The sequence below is a fragment of the Thalassophryne amazonica genome, chromosome 1 (assembly GCF_902500255.1).
Source record: "Thalassophryne amazonica chromosome 1, fThaAma1.1, whole genome shotgun sequence".
NCBI classification, from domain to species: Eukaryota; Metazoa; Chordata; class Actinopteri; order Batrachoidiformes; family Batrachoididae; genus Thalassophryne; species Thalassophryne amazonica.
Window position 1 is genome coordinate 8,371,497 of NC_047103.1, and position 20,181 is coordinate 8,391,677.

The following is a 20,181-nucleotide window of genomic DNA, read 5'->3' on the forward strand; positions in this document are numbered from 1 at the left end:
TGCACTGTTAATAATACTGGTAATAATAATAATAATAATAATAATAACTAGGACTGCAAGCAGTCATATACGGGCCATCGTTCCGCGCAACTGCCTACCCAGGCCAGTGGGTGCCCTTGTGACCACATATGGGCATGTGCATGCAGGTGCAACCAGTCATCACACAGTTAAAATTTTAAATAAATCACACAATGCATCAAGGAGTTATGACATGTTGATTGTTCATCCACTAGGGGGCGCTCAGTGTACAAAAAGAGGGGCTGGGTGTGTTCAGGGGCCAACCGTCATCATACATGTGAAGTTTCAAGTCAATCAGGCAAAGCATGAAGGAGTTATCATGAGTTGATGTTCCATGGCAAAGGGTCAAAATGGTGGCACCATAGTGGCCACACCCTTCAACATAGAAAAAAGCTTTCGATATGTTTTGGTCAGTATCATCTTTGGATGCTGTCAAAGAAATTTGAAGTGCATTGGACAAAATCCCTAGGAGGACTTCGTTCAAATACAACATGTGGAAATCATTTCAAAATGAGAAGAAAATTCAAAATGGCGACTTCCTGTTTGGAGTAGACTCATGGTGCAAGAGACTTTTTTGTACGTCTATGCAAGTCACACGTGTACCAATTTTCATCTCCCTACTCCAAAAAAACCCCTATGGGGAGGGGTTTTTGAAATTTTCAAGGGGGCGCTATTGAGGCACTTTGCCCCGCCCATGGGCGAGGCCCCTATGAGTTGTAGGAGGTTGTCATGCTTGACCTGTGTATCAATTTTCATGATGATATGACAAAATTAAAGCCGTCAAAAGGAAGAACGTAATTTCATGGCGAAGGGGCGATATTCGGTACGCCACCACACAGAAGCCGTTACTCGTAGGTTCACGGCGATCATCGCCTATGTTCACCAACTGGTTCTGCATGTTTTAGAAGTGGAAGGAAGTTGATGGTGTTAAGTATGTGACATCAGTACCTGTTTAAGTATAATGTTCCATGGAGAAGGGAAAAAATGGCGGCGCCATAGCGGCCACACCCTTCGACATAAAGAAAAGCTTTCGATAACTTTTGTTCAGTATCGTCTGTGGGTGATGTGGAAGAAATTTGAAGTGCATTGGACAAAATCCCTAGGAGGGGTTTGTTCAAATACAACATGTGGAAATCACGCCAAAATGAGAAGAAAATTCAAAATGGCCGACTTCCTGTTTGGAGTAGACCCATGGTGCAAGAAACTTTTTTGTACGTCTATGCAAGTCACACATGTGTACCAATTTTCATCTCCCTACTCCAAAAAAACCCTTATGGAGAGGGTTTTTTGAAAGTTTCAAGGGGGCGCTATTGAGGCATTTTGCCCCGCCCATGGGCGACGCCCTTATGAATTGTAACAGGGTGTCGTGCTTGACCTGTGTATCAATTTTAATGATGATATGACAACATTAAAGCAGTCAAAAGGAAGAACGTAATTTCATGGCGAATGGGCAATATTCGGCACGCCGCCACACGGACACCGTTACTCGTAATTTCACAGCGTTCATCGCGTACGTTCACCAATTTGTTCTGCATGTTTTAGAAGTGGAATGAAGTTGATTGGGTTAAGTATGTGACATCAGGACCGCTTAAAGTAAAAATAGGACATTTCCCGCCACCACCGGGGGGCGCTATAGTGCAGGTGGGAACTTAAGATATGTAGACGTTCAGGGCAGAGCCCTCATCATGTCCAGCAAGTTTGAAGGATCTACGATGAAGTATGTGGGCGTGACAGCCGTTCGAAGTGAAATGGCATGCTGACGACCCCTAGCAGCCACGCCTTTTGACTTAATTAGAATCTTTTGATAACTTTTGATCACCATTGTGTTGTGATGATTTTTTTACCAAAATTGAAGATGATCGGGTGAAATCCCTAGGACGAGTTCGTTCAAATGTAAGTAGTGGAAATGGCCAAAAATGGCAAAAATTAGCTCAAAATCGAAACTTAAAATCAAAATGGCCGACTTCCTGTCGATATTTCACCATGACAGTAAGAGACTTTTTCGTGCGTCCTGGCATGGTAAATATGTGTACCGAATTTCGTGAGGCTACGATGAAAAAAGCCCAATGCGGAGGGGTTTTTGAAAATTTCTAGGGGGCGCTATTTTGCGATTTTTCTGCGACCATGTGCGATGCCCCCAAAATATCGAATTTTGGATCCGGCCGGACGACTTTTGAAAGTTTGGTGAGTTTTTGAGCATGGGAAGAGGCCGAAATTTCGATTTCAAGAGTGATAATAATAATAATAATAATAATAATAATAATAATAATAATAATAATAATAATAATAATAATAATAATAATAATAAACAGCGCAATTACAATTGGGTCCTCGTAGGACATTGCCTACTCGGGCCCTAATAATAATGTGACGTATACTCTGGAATAGACATTATTTACTGTATTCAGTGTACAACAAAACCTACAGAGGACTCTATTCTGCATTATCAGCTCTTTAATTTTGGACTTTTTGTGCACTGTTGTCATGTACTTTGTCTTATTGGCATTTCTTCTTTTAATATAGTTTATATTGTTTAGTGGTTTAATTCCTGGGAAAGTCCAACTGTGAATAACAAATGTGTGATTTTTCAGTATACAAGTTGCAGGACCTCCAAAACTAGTAAAAATAATTTTTTTTTTAAAAAGCACAATTTGTATTCCGGAAAATATGGTATTCATAGAGGGTTTTCCCAGGAATCAATGAAGAAAACAAAAGAAACTGATAATAAAAGTACACTACAATGATGTCCAAAAATCTTAAAGAGCTGATCAAAACACCTCCAATCAAATGGACTCACTTTTATTCACATTTATTAAATGTGATTCTGCTGTGGGTCAGAAATCTGTGTACATTTAACATTTTCCACTGTTCAAAATGCATCAAATAACATCACGCACAGTGCATCCAGAAAGTGTTCACAGCACTTCACCTTTTCCACATTTTATGTCACAGCCTTATTCCAAAATGGAGTAAATTCATTTTTCCTCTCAAAATTCTACTCACAACACCCCATAATGACAACATAAAAAAAGGTTTTTGAAATTTCAAATTTATTAAAACAATACTTTGTTGATGCACCTTTGTCAGCAATTATAGCCTCAAATCATCTTGAATATGATGCCACAAGCTTGGTGCACCTATCTTTGGGCAGTTTGGCCCATTCCTCTTTGCAGCACCTCTCAAGCTCCATCAGGTTGGATGGGGAGCGTCGATGCACAGCCATTTTCAGATCTCTCCAGAGATATTCAATCAGATTCAGTTCTGGGCTCTAGGCCGCTCAAGGACATTCACAGAGTTGTCCTGAAACCACTCCTTTGTCCTGCTGAAAGATGAAGTGTCACCCCAGTCTGAGGTCAAGAGCGCTCTGGAAGAGGTTTTCATCCAGGATGTCTCTGTCCATATCTGCATTCATCTTTCCCTCAATCCTGACTAGTCTCCCAGTTTCTGGTCACCTCCCTGACTAAGGTCCTTCTCACCCGATCGCTCAGTTTAGACGGGTGGCTAGCTCTAGGAAGAGTCCTGCTGGATCCAAGCTTCTTCAATTATTAGATGATGGAGGCCACTGTGCTCATTGGGACATTCAAAGCAGCAGAAATGTTTCTGTACCCTTCCCCAGATTTGAATCTCATGAAAATCCTGTCTCAGAGGTCTACAGACAATACAGTTTGGTTTGTGCTCTGACTGTCAACTGTAGGGTCGTATATGTAGACAGGTGTGTGTCTTTCCAAATCATGTCCAATCAACTGAATTTACCCCAGGTGGATTCCAATTAAACTGTAGAAACATCTCAATGATGATCAGTGGAAACAGAAGGCACCTGAACTCAATTTTGAGCTTCACGGCAAAGACTGTGACTACATTATGTACATGACATTTCTTAGTTTTTTTTTTTAATTTTTTAATACATTTGCAAAAATCTAAAAAACAAAAAAACTTTTTTCACATTGTCATTATGGGGTATTGTTTGTACAACTTTGAGGAATTTCATCCATTTTTGAATCAGGCTGTAACATAAAATGTGGAAAAAGTGAAGTGTTGTGAATACTTTCCGGATACACGGTAGATATCTAGAGCTGATTAGGCTTTAGTTTGGTCCAAGGTCGAGGAAAATATGCTCCAAAAAAAACCAAAACAAACAAAAAAAAAAACAAAAAACAAAAACACATTTTTTGTATATATCAATAACCACAAATCCTAGATGGATGGTATGAAGCATATATTGATCAGAAAAAATATTTGTGATTGATTAGTATGAAGAATGCACCTAATAAATGTGTACATTGTACATTTACATTGTGGTGTGCAGAGCGCGCACCTTTAACCAAACTGAATTCAAACCCATTAATAACACTGTTTTTTGGAAATGGCTGATGAGAACATAATGGTGTTGTTGTTAAAACCCGTGGTGGATCTGCTGGGTGGCAGAACCATGAGGGGAAATGTGTGGAATCGAGGCGCCCACTGGCTTAGAGAATTCAATCCATCATGGAGCGCCGCATGGATTAGCTCCTCAGTATTGGTTAAGCCTGCTACAAGTGAGAGCCACTTCTTCCGCTAATATAACATTCCCTCTGCGTCATCAGCACTGCGTGGCGGCTCAGCCTGGGATAAGGTGGCCTGATAGTTCTTGGCTTCCCCCTACAGGCTTTGGGGGAAGCACAAAGTGCCACTTGTGCAAAACAAGACAAGTTTACAGGGAGGAAGTTGTGGCTGAAACTTCCTCAAGTAATAAAATTCACTGGATTTTATAAAGTCGTTTTCAGGAGCGGAGTGATTTAAAAAGAGAGAATGAATGAATGTGAAAAATTAAGATGAAGACTCTGAAGTCAGCTGATCACGAGGCGCATCAATTTAAGGGTCAATCAAGCTGATAATCCTCCTGCTGATACTTCAAATAAAGTGAATTTTTAATGCTTTTTTGCAGAACCTTTGCATTCAACAGCTATGACGTTAATAACTGACAGACATCACCGTGCGATGGGTTTCTTCCTGGTGCTGCTCATATTCCTCAGGACGTTTGAACACTGTTGTATGGTTGGGTTCAGATCAGGAGATCAGATGATCGACCTGACCACTGCAGAACATTCCTTTTTTTTTTTCTTTGGCAATAAAAAGAAAACTTCGTTTTGGGTTGTTTTTGCAATTTTGAGTTTTTGTTCGTCAAGCTACAGTATGCAGGATTTACTGGCACCTAGTGGTGAGTTTGCGGACTGCATTACACCATCATTGGTTACAATTGTGTTCCCGGTCATGTTTTTACTTCTTTGATCAGGATTTATGCTCCTTTGTCTTGTTTTGAGATAAACAATCTGTGCGATCCTGGATTTCACCTAAATGAGGGTCCTTAAACCCGTTAGCCTGTTAGCCAATAGCAATTAGTAAACAGTGTTTAGGGGAGCAACCACCGATTCCTCTTCCTGGTTTTCTTCAGTTTTCTGGTCACACTGCAAAATGCAAAAGGTGGAACAAATGTGTGCATTTTGGGCTACTGTACCAACATGGTGGTGAAACACAGCAGCTTCCATGAGGGGGCCTGCTCCCATGTAAATATGAAGATAGAAATATGAAGCTTATAAAAACACATCGATTCATTGTTGCAGGTAATTTATACACTAATGAACACATGGTTATGAATGATATATTCCATTTTTGCTAATAAATGCACCTAAATCCTGCACACTGTGGCTTTAAATTAACATTTTGCGAGCAGCAACATCATCAGTCTTGACGCTCGCCTCATTTATTAGTATGGTTTTTCTTCTCAAATTATTACCTCCGCCAAGGAGGTTATGTTTTTGGTCGCGTTTGTTTGTCTGTCTGTCTGTTTGTCAGCAGGACAACTCAGAAAGTTTTGAACAGATTTTGATGAAATCTTTTGGAGTGGTTGGACATGACAAGAGGAACAAGTGATTAAATTTTAGTGGTGATCTGGACCACGATCCGGATCCAGGAATTTTTTCAAGGATTCTTCACCATTGTGGGATAGGGGGAATTTTGACATTCTAGTTTCTAACTCCACAAAAACAAGGCAGAAAGGCTTGAAAAAAATTAGGGTGTAACATAGTCAAATGTTCTATCAAACAACAAATTTTGGTGATGATCGGATCCGGATTCCGGATCTGGTGATCCAGAATATGCAAAAATATAGGGAAAATAGAAAATATGTCAGTGTGAGGTGAAAAATGAAAATAGAGATGCACAACTAACACCAAATTGTAGCTGAATCTGTACTGATTCACTAAGGTGTCATCAGATTTGATGTAGCTTCAAATGTTATGGAGCTAGATCCAGAAGAAAACCGCCATTACCGAAAAATCGTTTTTATACAATAACATTTGAACTAATAAAGACATAAAAGTGATTCCAAGTTCTAGTGGTATGTTTTCATGGTCAAGGATGTCAAATATAAAGGAAAGAAAAGTGTATGTATCATAGTTTTGGTTGTAACCTTAAACTGTTGAATAGATCACTGTGCCAAGGAGGGAATCTCTTTAGGGTCAGTGACCCTATGGCCTTGGCGCAGGTTTGCACTCTCTGAGTGCTTCTAGTTTGTGATGTTTTATGACAAACTTGAATCTGGCTTCCTCATGTTTGATTGTTACTAATTGTTGTGGTGAAGCCTTGATTGCTGAGTCTGTCAGACACACCGGCCTCCTGGATGGTCCTCTCGATCCAGTCAGCTGGGTTTGTCTTCACCATCCGACGCTCATTTCTACAGCCTTGGTGGCCTTTCAGTCCCGAGCTTTTGATGTTTTCACCAGCGTTTGTCTGTTTGTTTATCTCTTTGCAGGATTACACAAAAAGTAATGAATGGATTTCAATACATTTTGGAGAGCAGATAAAGAAGATTCTGGGAAATAAGTGACTCAATTTTGGAGGTGATCTGGAATATACTCTGGAACTGAGATCCAGAAGAATGTTTGACACATTCAGTAGCAACATTTAAGGCAAAAAAAAAGTTGTAAGAGGTGTTGATGAAATATGGTGAACAGCTTGATAATGTCCTAGAAAATGAGTGATTTATTATTATTATTATTTGCTCCGGGACATATTATGGATCCAGGATCTGACACATGGTCTAGGTGGAGATGTGCCCTCTCTGAGTGCCTTATGGTCTTAAGAATGTGTGTGATGTCTCTCCCTCACTTTCTGGTGGATTTTTTTTTAATTTTTTTTTTAGCCTAATTACAGCTGGTTTCAACGACAGTGACACTCTCTGAAGTTCATGTCGATGGTTAAAAATAACCTTTTCCAAATGCAAATCCAACACTTGGAATGAACTCCAGACCTTAAACAAATAATAAAATAAAATCAGCTTTTAATGGTTTAATGGTCAAGAAATAACAAAAAAGCAGCTGAAACACCTCCTGTCCATTGGTTTGGTTTGGCTCAGTGAACGGTGTTGGGTTCTTTGAGCCGGGGTCTGGCACGTGCATAGAGCACCGTCTGCCTGGACTTGTGTCTGGTGGGTCTGTTACCTGGAAGTCGGGGTTGGGGTTTGGGTACGGCAGCCAGGCGGAGCGTGAGTTCTCCTGAAACTTGAAGGGCCCGTTGAAAACTTGTGCTATGGCGCTGAGATTAAAGACGCAGACTGCAGAGGCCGCGATGCTGTTCCTGAATGCCAGGAAGAGACAGATAAAGACCACATGGGGGGACGCGGGGGAAGACGAATGGATTGGGGGGGGGGGGGGGTGACAGAAACAGAGAGAAACATGAAAAGGTTTGACGAAGGATGGCGTTTTGTTGCTATCAGCTGACGTTACAACTCAAACATGTGGGAGACAGGTGCAGACGCGGTCGTGACGGATCGTCATTACTGGATTATAAATCCGGCGATGGGGCACAATTAAGCCGTTCGGCTGTCTGATGAGCTGTGCAGAAATACAGCTTTGACTTTTTCAGCTGTCAGGTTTCAACAAGTACCAGGCTCCGCCTTCTGAAGACAAAGTAAGGAATGAGAGAATTAACTCTCCACTCAAAGTGTGAATTATAATCCGAGGTGGCTGTTCATTAAACTCTGTGCCTGCAGGGAGAAACGTTTCCAATAGCCTTCAAAAGGCTTCGTTTCCAGCAACGTGAAGGCACCGGCCATAAAGAACAGATCACTCAGCTTTTAATAACGCGCACGCACGCATGCATGTGCTCGTACGCGACAGCACGAGTTGGTGTGTGAGAAAGAGAAAGAGAGAGAAAAAGACTGTTGGAGATGATGGTTTTCACCCGTTAACAGATCTGGAACGTCCCCCACATGGTTGATACAACAAACACTTTAGTTAATAAGCGTCTCGTCTTTGATTCAAAGGTGACTGAATGAAAAAAGTGAGCTGTGCGACCACGTAAGGATGATCAGAGTAAAAATTCAGCTGCAGAAATGTGTGGCCATGGCTCAGATGTCAGCCACTTTTCCACATTTCTGCGTGGGTCAATAAAGATTACAAATCAAGTTCATGCAGATTTACTCAGAGTGCATTTGTTTGCACAAATAACTTGATGAAAACACTTTGAATAATACATGAGTCTTTTCTCCAGGCGCCTGAAGAACAAGAAGAAAGAACAAAAGAAAATTTTGATGAAATGTTTTTGGTGTTCGTTCTTAAAGCTGATGTCAGTGTGGTGTGGGCTGGAGCTCACTGTGGTGGATTATTATCATCATTATTATGAAGAGGATGAAAACACTTTTGGCTCTCAAACTGGCTCATAAAATTTGTGGAAATGATGCCACAGAGTTTAGCTGAAATCAGCGTGATTATTTAGCTAAATATGGGTTGTGACCCAGACGGATTATGCAGGTGATATTCAGATCTCCAAATAACATTTTCTGATGCTGTAATGTGCAGCCCAATTTAAGTTTCACGCTACAATATTATTTTGTTGTTGGATGAGACGTCTCTTCAACATTGCGCTGAGATCTGGGACAGTGCTTTAAGGAGTGGCTGGTGTGGTGTTCCCCATATTTAAAAAGGGGGACCAGAGAGTGTGTGTCAACTACAGGGGCATCACACTACTCAGCCTCCCTGGTAAAGTCTACTCCAGGGTGCTGGAAAGGAGGGTTCGGCCGATAGTCGAACCTGTGATTGAAGAGGAACAATGTGGGTTCCGTCCTGGTTGTGGAACAACCGACCAGCTCTTCACTCTCACAACGATCCTGGAGGGGGCCTGAGAGTATGTCCACCCAGTCTACATGTGTTTTGTGGACTTGGAGAAGGCATATGATCGGGCACCTCGGGAGATAGTGTGGGAGGTGCTGCGGTAGTATGGAGTGAGGGGGTCCCTTCTCAGGGCCATTCAATCTCTGTACTCACAAAGCGAGAGCTGTGTTCGAGTGCTCGGACTTGTGTCCAGTGGAGGATGGCCTCCGCCACAGCTGCGCCTTGTCACCAATCCTGTTTGTGATATTCATGGACAGGATATCAAGGTGTAGTTGGGGGAGGAGGGTTTCCAGTTTGGTGGGCTCAGGGTCTCATCACTGCTTTTTGCAGATGATGCGGTCGTGTTGGCTTCATCGGCCTGTGACCTCCAACACTCATTGGATCGGTTCACAGCCGAGCATGAAGCGGCTGGGATGAGGATCAGCACCTCTAAATCTGAGGCCATGGTTCTCAGCAGGAAACTGATGGATTGTTTGTCCACTCCAGGTAGGGAATGAGGTCTTGCCCCAAGTGAAGGAGTTCAAGTACCTCGGGGTCTTGTTCACGAGTGAGGGGACGATGGAGCGTGAGATTGGCCGGAGAATCGGCGCAGCAGGGGTGGTATTGCATTTGTTCTACCGTACTGTTGCGATGAAAAGGGAGTTGAGCCAAAAGGCAAAGCTCTCGATCTACTTGGTCAATCTTCTTTCCTACTCTCACCTATGGTCATGAGGGTTGGGTCATGATTGAAAGAACTAGATTGTGGGTACAAGTGGCCAAAATGGGCTTCCTCAGGAGGGGGGCTGGTGTCTCCCTTAGAGATAGGGTGAGAAGTTCGGTCATCCATGGGGAGCTCGGAGTAGATTCGCTGCTCCTTCGCATTGAAAGGAGCCAGCTGAGGTGGTTTGGACATCTAGTAAGGATGCCTCCTGGGTGCCTCCGGGGGGGGGGGGGGGGGGGGTGTTCCAGGCACATCCACCTGGGTGGAGACCCTGAGGAAGACCCAGGACTAGGTGGAGAGATTACATCTCCACACTGGCCTGGGAACGCCTCGGGATCTCCCAGTCAGAGGTAGGGCTGTCACAATTAGGAATTTCTGGAGACGATTAATTATCAGGCAAATAATTGCGACTGATGATTATATTGTCTATTTTTTTTCCCTTCTTTGTATTCTACTATCATAGTGTGATTACACAACTCGGGAAGAACGTTTGGCTTTTGTGAATGGAGAAACTGGGAATAGTGCAACATTTTTATTTTTATTTTCATTTTACATATAGTCCCAACTTTTTATGATTTGTGGTTATTTCTGTTGAATTTCTGAAATTACAGAACTGCTATAAAGAACAGTGTGAACATTTTATTGTGTTTTAAAACTTTGTGGAGCAAACACCAAACTCTTATAAAGAAGGAAAAACACCTGGACATGTTCAGGAAAACTGATATAAACTTAACAGAACAATGCAGGCTGATTAGACTCCGCATGTTCTTTTTTTTTTTGTATAAATAAATCAGAATACAATAAGAGGCAACTCACTTTGAAATAATTAAAACATATAGCTGTAGCTTAATAACTGAAAAATAACAGAAATCAGCAGCTTGCATTTTTATTCTGACTCCAGTTCATTTTAGTGTGATGAAGTCATCCTTTTTTTCCTCATCAGTCACGTTTTGTGCTTGAACACTACGTTAAGCTCAAGACTGAACAAATACATACCTTTGGAAAATAACAGCTGTTAAAGTTCAGCTGTTTGTGATCTGTGCCTCTGAACAGCTTCTCCACAGCAGGGTTTTTTTTAACTTGTGTGTGTGTAATTTTTGCTCAGTTCATCTATATACGTATTCACATTTTTTAAGGATGTTTTAAGGATATTTGACCGTTTAGTTCATCTAATGATCATAAATTCAGTATACGACGCACACACAGTGTGAACAGGACGGTGCCATCAGAACCACACATGTAGAGAAAGTACAGAGAGTAAAGGCAGCTCCACGGTTGTTTTTTTGTTTTGTTTTTTTAACATGTTCACTCGGGTTAAAATCCTCTCTCTGCTCCGCATTCGCTGTCTTAAGTGCACTGATGGTTCACAGCAAAACATAACGTCTGGTGCCTCCATTCAGGAATCTCCCTCCCTCGCAGTCCGTAGCGAGTTGCGCGCACACACACACACACACACACACACACACACACACACACACACACACACACACACACACACACACACACACACACACACACACACACACACACACACAGCTCCTTCGGTAAACTACCCATTTTAAATGGCTTTGAATAAGACGGCCACTGTTTTAATCGGCTGTCTTATTCACAATTTGAACGTCCAAATGACGGCAGGACGGCTTGCTGACTAGAACTATGAATTGAGAGAAAAACAAAGACTTAAATTAAATAAATTACTCGTCAACTACTAAATTAGTTATTAATGATTTCAATTGTCAACGTAGTCGTGACTAGTTGACTAGTCGTGGCAGCCCTACTTAAAACCGAAATGCATCCACAGCGGTGCCGTGGTGTGTGGCTTTGGAACCAGAACCTCCTCACACTCCGTGTTATTATCCGAGCCTCGCTAACCATCCGACCACAACGAGAGGAAACAGAGTGAGTGAGGCAGCGAGGCTGCTGCAGCACGATGACGTCAGATTCTGAGTCGTTTTATGCAACTTTGTGGATAAAATAAGTTATTCACAGTAATCATGATTATGAAAAATATTTGCGAATATGAAAAATTATTGCAATTGGTGAATATTGTAATAATTGTGACTGCCCTAGTCAGAGGTGGTCAATGTGGCATGGGAAGTCTGTGGTCCCCTGTTAGAGCTGTTGCCCCCGTGACCCCGTGAAGGTTTGGTGCGAGGCTCTCGCGGGATGGGTCACCAGAATGTTAATTTTGCAAAGTAAAAACAAAATTAACATGTCTAACAGTAGTAAGTGGTATAACTGATAAATGTACCATTTGTAACTTTAACCTTTGGGTCACAATTTGTTAATACTGTTATACCAGTTCCGAACAGGAAATCTATGCTACGCTATTTATGCTATGTTAACATGCTGAAAACAGCTGGCTTCTTCTGGGATTCTTCTATGTGTTACACTGCGTTCTACTGTTATGTGATGCTGCCACCAGTGGTGAACAATGGGCAAGCAGAGTGCTGCAGCACAGTAGTACAAACCTGAAAAGGGTCTGTTTTTCATTAAATATGTATTTGAAGGTCAGCAATGACACTTTTGGCTTATTCTACTGTAAATTATCACATAAAATCAACACTTATTTTAAACATGTTGGCATATTTAACATGCATATTGACCATTAAATAAAATAAAAGCAGACAGGTCTCCCAAATTGCGAGTGAAGCCTTGTTGTTAGCCACATGGTCCTGGTGACCACAACTGCTTGTTTCTGTAATCTTTATATTAAAACAAAGTGTATCCACTATATAATACAAGTCAGTAGATTAAACAAAGATGAAATCTTTATTGTTGCTGTGTTGGTGATGCTAACAACCAGACAGTGGCCAAAAACATGACTAGCAGCCTTTGATGTGAACCCTGTTAGCATTCTAGCTCATGTTTCCTGTTCAATAACTAAACATGAACAAAAGTCTTGTGTTGTACTTTAGCAACTGAATGAGTGGTCAAGTGAACTATGATAGCAGTAAATTTATTATAAAAATGACATTTTAACTCAGTTAGCACACTAGCTTGGTAACTTTAGCCGCCACTGTAGCTGTAGCAGGCTAGGCTAATTTACTAAACAGGCTAATTAATCAGTTGAACACATACATGCTGATTTAATGAAGCTGCTGAAAAGAGAAGTGCTTTATTCTCAGCACCAATGCTAACAAAACCCTTTTTCAAAGTTGGAAGCCAGTAAATCTACAGCTGCGAGCGCCGCTGAGTTTACAATGTTTATTTATTTGTTTATTCATTAGCATCTTCAAATGCTGCTACAAATCTCCCATTAAAAAAAGAAACAGACGCCAGCAAACATTCAGAGGCATAAAGGAGTTGTTATATACAGTTGATATGCCTTCAGAGAACTTTTTCCTTTTCCGCAATAAATAGATTTTTAAAAAGGCGCACTGTCAAGATTTTAACAGCATAATGGGTAATATTTATTAACTTGTTTTGGTTATCTGCAAGGCTAGCACCTAACCAAATCCTCACAGCAACAGTAACTACTTCTCAGCTATTCTCTCAGATTTTACCCCTTTATCGGTATAACAACTGAATACTACATGAAATAAATGGCCTTTCCAGTATTACAGTTATTTAATATGGTGATAGGTTGTGTGTGAATTGATGTAGTGATATTTTGTCTCATGTCAATAAAGCAGCAGGTGACCAGAGACATTTTACAAATTAAAAATTCACAGACTGAAATGTGGCTTTTGGATAATTATTCTGGAGAAAGGCGTGGATGTGCTTTTGAGAACACTGACCTACATTTCGTTCTGCATTAATTTGCCCTATTGAGACATCCCATAATCCCTTGCATGCCAGAGAGGTGCTGCAGTCAAAACAACAGAGAATCCACACCATGACAATTGCAAATGAACATTATAGTACTAAAGTGTAATTTTTTTATGCTTTTCATCACATTAATAAGAGACTGATTACATGAGACTCTGAAAACTTGCTAAAACAAATATTCCAAATAATCTGTGTCTGCTACGTTTAACCTGCGTGGAATTGTAATAAACGCAAACCGAATTTCAGATGTTTTATATATATATTACTCTGGAACACACTGGACAAACAGTGCTGTAAAGGACAATAATCAGGGTGTTAAAGAGCAAACTTCACTTTCCCCCAGAATGACATGAACAGGAAGCGATCGCAGCTCACAGTGATTCCCACTGAAAATACCAGAGAAACAACCTGAGCTTCTTGCATGTTTATATAAAACAAACACAATAACAATGTCTAAAAACCCAGATAATATATTCACTAGAGTTTTAGGCACAATATAAAAAGAGTTTTATGTTGCGATGGTAATGCTGTTGTCCGTGTGCAGCGGTTAAAGTGCAGCGTGATCAGAGCGTCTCAATGCAGTTCTCAATGTTACTGACATCTCACAGTGTGGCGGCCTCTCCGAAGTTTTACAGGATTTGAAACCTCAATAGGGCGACTACTACTCACACATTGGTTGTAAAGATCCCGTAGAGCAGTTCCAGCTCAGGCAGGTAGAAGGTGCCCTGCAGCTCATTGTAGTTGAAGGGGATTTCTCCTGGCCTGGAACAGTTCAATCTAGCCTTCATGAAGGTGGTCCATGTGTCCTCCAGTAGGAAGCGGCCACCGATGTCATTCTTACAGACGCGTCCTGCTCGGGAAAACACTGTTCGGCCACAATCGTGTTCCACCGCATTTTCCCGGAAGAAGAAGTAGGTAAAGTTGCCGATATCATAAGATGAGACAAAGTTTGGCTCTGTCAAAGGAAAGGAGATGAAAACAGTAAGAGATGCACATTGTTGCCCCCAACAATCACTTTGCTACAGTGAAATTCTGCGATAGGTGTATGAAGTTCTATCTAAATGCTCACAGAGCTGTATGCCTCCCCTCACTCCACCGTGCATTGCCACAGCAGACCATTACACTCATGATGTTTCCCTGCTGCCGTCAATTTTCACTCAGCTCCAATGAAATCGCTCACGACTCGCTCCAAAACAGAAAACAATCTGCATTGTATTCAATTCAAGCTTAATTCAAGCTTAAAAGGTAGCCTGGCATCAAAATAACTGAGCAGCCAAATACACATTCAAGCTGAAACTATTTATTCATGTGTTAATGAAATAAAAAAACAATGCCATCTGTAAATGTAAAGTAAGGTGCACGGTGTGAGTGGGTCTGGTACTGGTCTGATATGTGAAAGTGGAGTAAAATGTTGTTCAGGCTTGACAGTCTATTTTCTTTTGAGTATCCTGCCTCATGCTCCGGCCAAAATCAATCCTCTCTGCTTCATGCTCACTCGCACTGACTTTTACTTAAATATATCCCCCTATCCGCACAAATTACATCCGATTCTACACATAAACATACAGAATCAGGTGTCAAATATAAGCAGTGACCGTCTGGCTGGAGTCACAGTGTGTATGTGATGCACAAACAAAGCAGAATGATGAATCAGGAAAGAAAAGATGATGTGAAGAGTGACGGAGGAACCTCAGAGAAGAAAGTAGAGAGAAAATTAAGATGGGCGAGATGGAGGCATACAGAGAGAGAATGAGAAGTAGTACAGCAGGAAAAAGTGGAAGGATGTGGGAGTAAGAATGGTGTGATGACTGACTGAGTGGCGGCGTGCGTGAGCGTACAGCCCACACAACAGCAGGTGATCAGGATTAATAACTTCAGGCCACGTTATTAACAATACTGTGTTGGAATAAGAAAACTCATTTTTCACACCACAAAACTAAAGGTTGAGATGAGAAATGACCAAAACAGGTGTCGTGTAATAGTTTGGAAACATGTGACCCCCCCCCCACCACCCCCCATGACACTGTCACAGTGCTGCCGTTCATCTTTATGTATGACATTATTGGATTTAAACCGCATGTTTTATCGTCGCTGACAGTAATTTCATTCAGCTTTAAATGAAAGCATTTTCCGCCCTCCTCCCTACTGCAGCACTCTTCTGCTGAGGAACCTTTTGAGGGTCATGCAAAGGGAGGAAAAGAAAAAAATCAATTTCCCATAAAATTAGTTATTAAACCTTTTCCCAGAGGTTGCCGCAAACCAATGTATGTGGTGGCTTTTAATTTATTTTTTCAATTGAACTTAAATGTGAATCAGATAAAAGTCACATGCTGACAAGATACTCGTTGACCTGCTCCTCTGAACGTCTTAAGCTGTCTGAAGTCGTCCACGAGGTGGATAAAGACGTCGATTATCTGCAGATTGGACAATTCCACCCTCCTCAAAGAGTGGGACACAAACATACAGATTTCATAACGACCTTGTGACTCTGGCAATAATGGAGAGAGTGCAAGAAGCAGCACAACAATTAGAAGAAAAGAATGTCGCTAACAGAGTCAAGACAAGGCTGATTACTTTAATACATTTTTTCTTGACAAAGGCAAAAATGGAAAAAAAAAATACAAAAGATTTCTGCCAGTGTGTCATCTTTTGTTCAAATCACTTTTTTCCTTTTATTTTCTGATGTAGAGATCTCCAGATGACAGAGCTCAGAGAGTTTTCACACTCAGGGAATCTGTATAATTACTGCAGTACTGTCTGTCTTCATGGACAAGACACTTCATCTGCATTGTTCTAGTCCAAGCCCAGTCTGGGAAGATGTGTTCGCACCACCTCCAACCAAGAGACAACCTGAAGCTGCTAGAATTGAGGCTGATGCTGAAGTGTAGTACCTGGACTGCTGCTTGAGGTTGACTCCAAAAACACAGCACTTTCCCATAGAGCACCATGTTAAAATGCCCAACTTTAGAGCAGAAATAAACATGTTTACAGCCTGGTACAAAAAAACTGTTTTGGTCTCTTTCAACAGTTTCCTCCTCCATGACAACTGTACGTGTCGGGGTTTGCCCCTGGTTCTGTCAGGTCTGTCTGGGTTCCTGCTTTGTCTCTCTTTCCAGGTGAAGCTGAGGTGAAGCTGACTGTGACAGTTGTCTGTTTGGTCGGTGCATCAGCTGCTGGTGACGTCATGGCTCGTCTCCTGGCTGTCAAGATGGCACATGGGAGGTGTCTGAGCGGCGTCTTTCCGTCAGGACTCCACCCCTTCTGTCATGACAGGATGTGGCTCTGTTGAGAGGCGTCTCACAGCTGATTGTCATTTTCCACAGAGCAGCGCTTCCCAGCTGACAGTCACCTCACCTCACCATGACCAGGATTAAACCTCAGATCCTCCATTGATTTGGTGCCAGAATCTCTGCGTTTCTCCGGCAGAACCCCTGTGTTCCTCTGGGATGAAACCGGGTTCCAGCTGTGCTCCAACATCACACCCAGCCGGTAACCTCATCCTCTGTTCTTGTCTGTCTGTGGCGTACTTCTCCATTTATGGAGCTAATGTCACCTGCCGTGTCTTCCTGATGTGAGCCTCCATGCTCAGTAATGTTACTCGTTATGTTTTCCCTCAGTGAGTCTCCATGCTCAGTACATACCTGCTGTAATCTTTCCGCAGGGAGCCTCCGCGCTCCCAACGTTCCATCATGATTTTTCGGCTGTGAGCTACTGTGCTCACGAACGTAACTTATTGCGTTTTTCCTGTTGTAGCTTCCATGCTCAGTATGTAACGTGTCATGTTTTTCTACCATGATATTCCAGGCTTAGAATGCAACCTGTCGAGTTGAGCTTCCATGCCCTGAACATAATCAGCTGTGTTTTTCCTGTTATAACTTTCCAGGCTTAATCTATAGTATTTTATTTCCTCTGCGAGTTTTCTGGTTCAGACATAATCTCCTGTGTATTTCTTTGTGAGGGTTAGGGTTAGCTTTCAGATAATATATTAATATATTACTTCAGTTATTTCAAGTGGATCATTTGTGTTTTTCCACGGTCACGCCTTCATGCCCTGACGTATTCTGCTGTCTGCCTGGTGTGTCATCACACGTGGCGATTCGCATTAATCAGCTGTTAATTATCAGTGCCCGTTCTACTGCGCACTGCTTAGTGATCAGCTGTTATTCGGTTCTCTGAGTCCATTCCTCTCCACGTAGTTCAGCGTAATCAGCTGTAATTCAGCTTCCAGAGTTCATGCGTGTCCGCACTGTTCAGGAAAAATGTGCACAGTATCTAGTTTCTCAGCTGGCTTAACTGCTAAGTTATTTTGTATCGTCAGTGATCAGAAACACTAACAGTTTGGAGTGGGTCCGCACGCAGCAGCTAAGTTCTTCAGTGAATGCAGCTGTGGTTTTCTTTGAGTGCAGTCACCCAGAGAACTCTGACTCGGCTGTACTGCAGTTTGCTGTGCGCTCTGTGCACGTCCTGAGCCTTGGCACTAGGAGCAGTCATCAGATTTCATCAGTCTACCACATCTGCACGCCTTTGGGGGGTGTCATGTAGAACTGAGACTTTGATCCTGAACTTTATCTGAACTGAAATCCTGAACAGACTTTGATCCTGAACTTTGATCTGAACTCCTGAATGAACTTAACTTAGATCCTGAACTGAAACTCTGAATGAACTACAAACCCCAATTCCAGTGAAGTTGGGACGTTGTGTAAAATGTAAATAAAAACAGAATACAATGATTTGCAAATCCTCTTCAACCTATATTCAATTGAATACACCACAAAGACAAGATATTTAATGTTCAAACTGATAAACTTTATTGTTTTTGTGCAAATATTTGCTCATTTTGAAATGGATGCCTGCAACACATTTAAAAAAAGCTGGGACAGTGGTATGTTTCCCACTGTGTTACATCACCTTTCCTTCTAACAACACTCAATAAGTGTTTGGGAACTGAGGACACTAATTGCTGAAGCTTTGTAGGTGGAATTCTTTCCCATTCTTGCTTGATGTACGACTTCAGTTGTTCAACAGTCCGGGGTCTCCATTGTCATATTTCGTGCTTCATAATGTGCCACACATTTTCAACGGGTGACAGGTCTGGACTGCAGGCAGGCCAGTCTAGTACCCGCACTCTTTTACTACGAAGCCACGCTGTTGTAACACGTGCAGAATGTGGCTTGGCATTGTCTTGCTGAAATAAGCAGGAACATCCCTGAAAAAGACGTTGTTTGGGTGGCAGCATGTGTTGCTCCAAAACCTGGATGTACCTTTCAGCATTGATGGTGCCATCACAGATGTGTAAGGTGCCCATGCCATGGGCACTAACACACTCACATACCATCACAGATGCTGGCTTTTGAACTTTGCACTGGAAACAATCTGGATGGTCTTTTTTCCTCTTTTGTCCAGAGGACACGACGTCCATGATTTCCAAAAACAATTTGAAATGTGGACTCATCAGACCACAGCACACTTTTCCACTTTGCATCTGTCCATTTCAAATGAGCTCAGGCCCAGAGAAGGCGGTGGCATTTCTGGATGTTGTTGATGTATGGCTTTTGCTTTGCATGGTAGAGTTTTAACTTGCACTTGTAGATGTAGTGACGAACTGTGTTAACTGACAATGGTTTTCTGAAGTGTTCCTTAGCCCACGCGGTAAGATCCTTTACACAGTGATGTTGGTTTTTAATGCAGTGCTGCCTGAGGGATCGAAGGTCACGGGCATTCAATGTTAGTTTTTGGCCTTGCCGCTTACATGTAGAAAATTCTCCAGATTCTCTGAATCTTCTGATTATTTTATGGACTGTAGATGATGGAATCCCTAATTTCCTTGCAGTTGAATGTTGAGAAACATTGTTCTTAAACTGTTGGACTATTTTTTTCACACAGTTGTTCACAAAGTGGTGACCCTCACCCCATCTTTGCTTTTGAAAGGCTGAGCCTTTTCATACCCAATCATGACACTCACAATTAGTGTCCTCAGTTCCCAAACGCTTACTGAGTGTTGTTAGAAGGAAAGGTGATGCAACACAGTGGGAAACATACCACAGTCCCAACTTTTTTAAAACATGTTGCAGGCATCCATTTTAAAATGAGCAAATATTTGCACAAAAACAATAAAGTTTATCAGTTTGAACATTAAATATCTTGTCTTTGTGGTGTATTCAATTGAATATAGGTTGAAAGAGGATTTGCAATTCATTCTATTCTGTTTTTATTTACATTTTACACAACGTCCCAACTTCACTGGAATTGGAGTTGTATTTGAGTTTAATTTAGATTTTTCATTTCCAGATATGTGCCCAGATGACCTGCACAATCTCACCTGCCTTTTCGTTCTTCTCCAGCAATTACTCCAGTCCCAGCAGCTTCACAGGCTCACATTCCCTGGTTCCAGTCAGTCTGTCTGTCTGTCCTGTCGGTCAAGTTCCCTTGGTCCATCCTGTCTGTCCTGTCAGTCAAGTCCTCGTGCTCCATCCTGTTGTAGTCTCCCACTGCGCAGTGACTCTGTTGTTTAATAAACTCTTGTTTATATCTCCTTGCCTGCCT

The 20,181-nt window shown here is 41.8% G+C and overlaps 1 protein-coding gene across 3 annotated transcripts in view; it reads right to left on the reverse strand.

Annotated features, from left to right (window-relative positions):
- Positions 1–20,181, reverse strand: part of sema5a (sema domain, seven thrombospondin repeats (type 1 and type 1-like), transmembrane domain (TM) and short cytoplasmic domain, (semaphorin) 5A) — a 447,076-nt gene that overhangs the window by 194,867 nt on the left and 232,028 nt on the right. For all 3 annotated transcript variants that reach the window (XR_004557944.1, XR_004557932.1, XM_034159873.1), the window contains exons 8-9: positions 14,308–14,593; positions 7,497–7,632 (exon numbers count right to left, since the gene is read on the reverse strand). Coding sequence is in view for 1 of the 3 variants with exons in the window: in XM_034159873.1 (XP_034015764.1) it covers positions 7,497–7,632; positions 14,308–14,593 (422 nt within the window). In the remaining 2 variants the exon portion in view is untranslated. The remainder of the gene's footprint in view (positions 1–7,496; positions 7,633–14,307; positions 14,594–20,181) is intronic.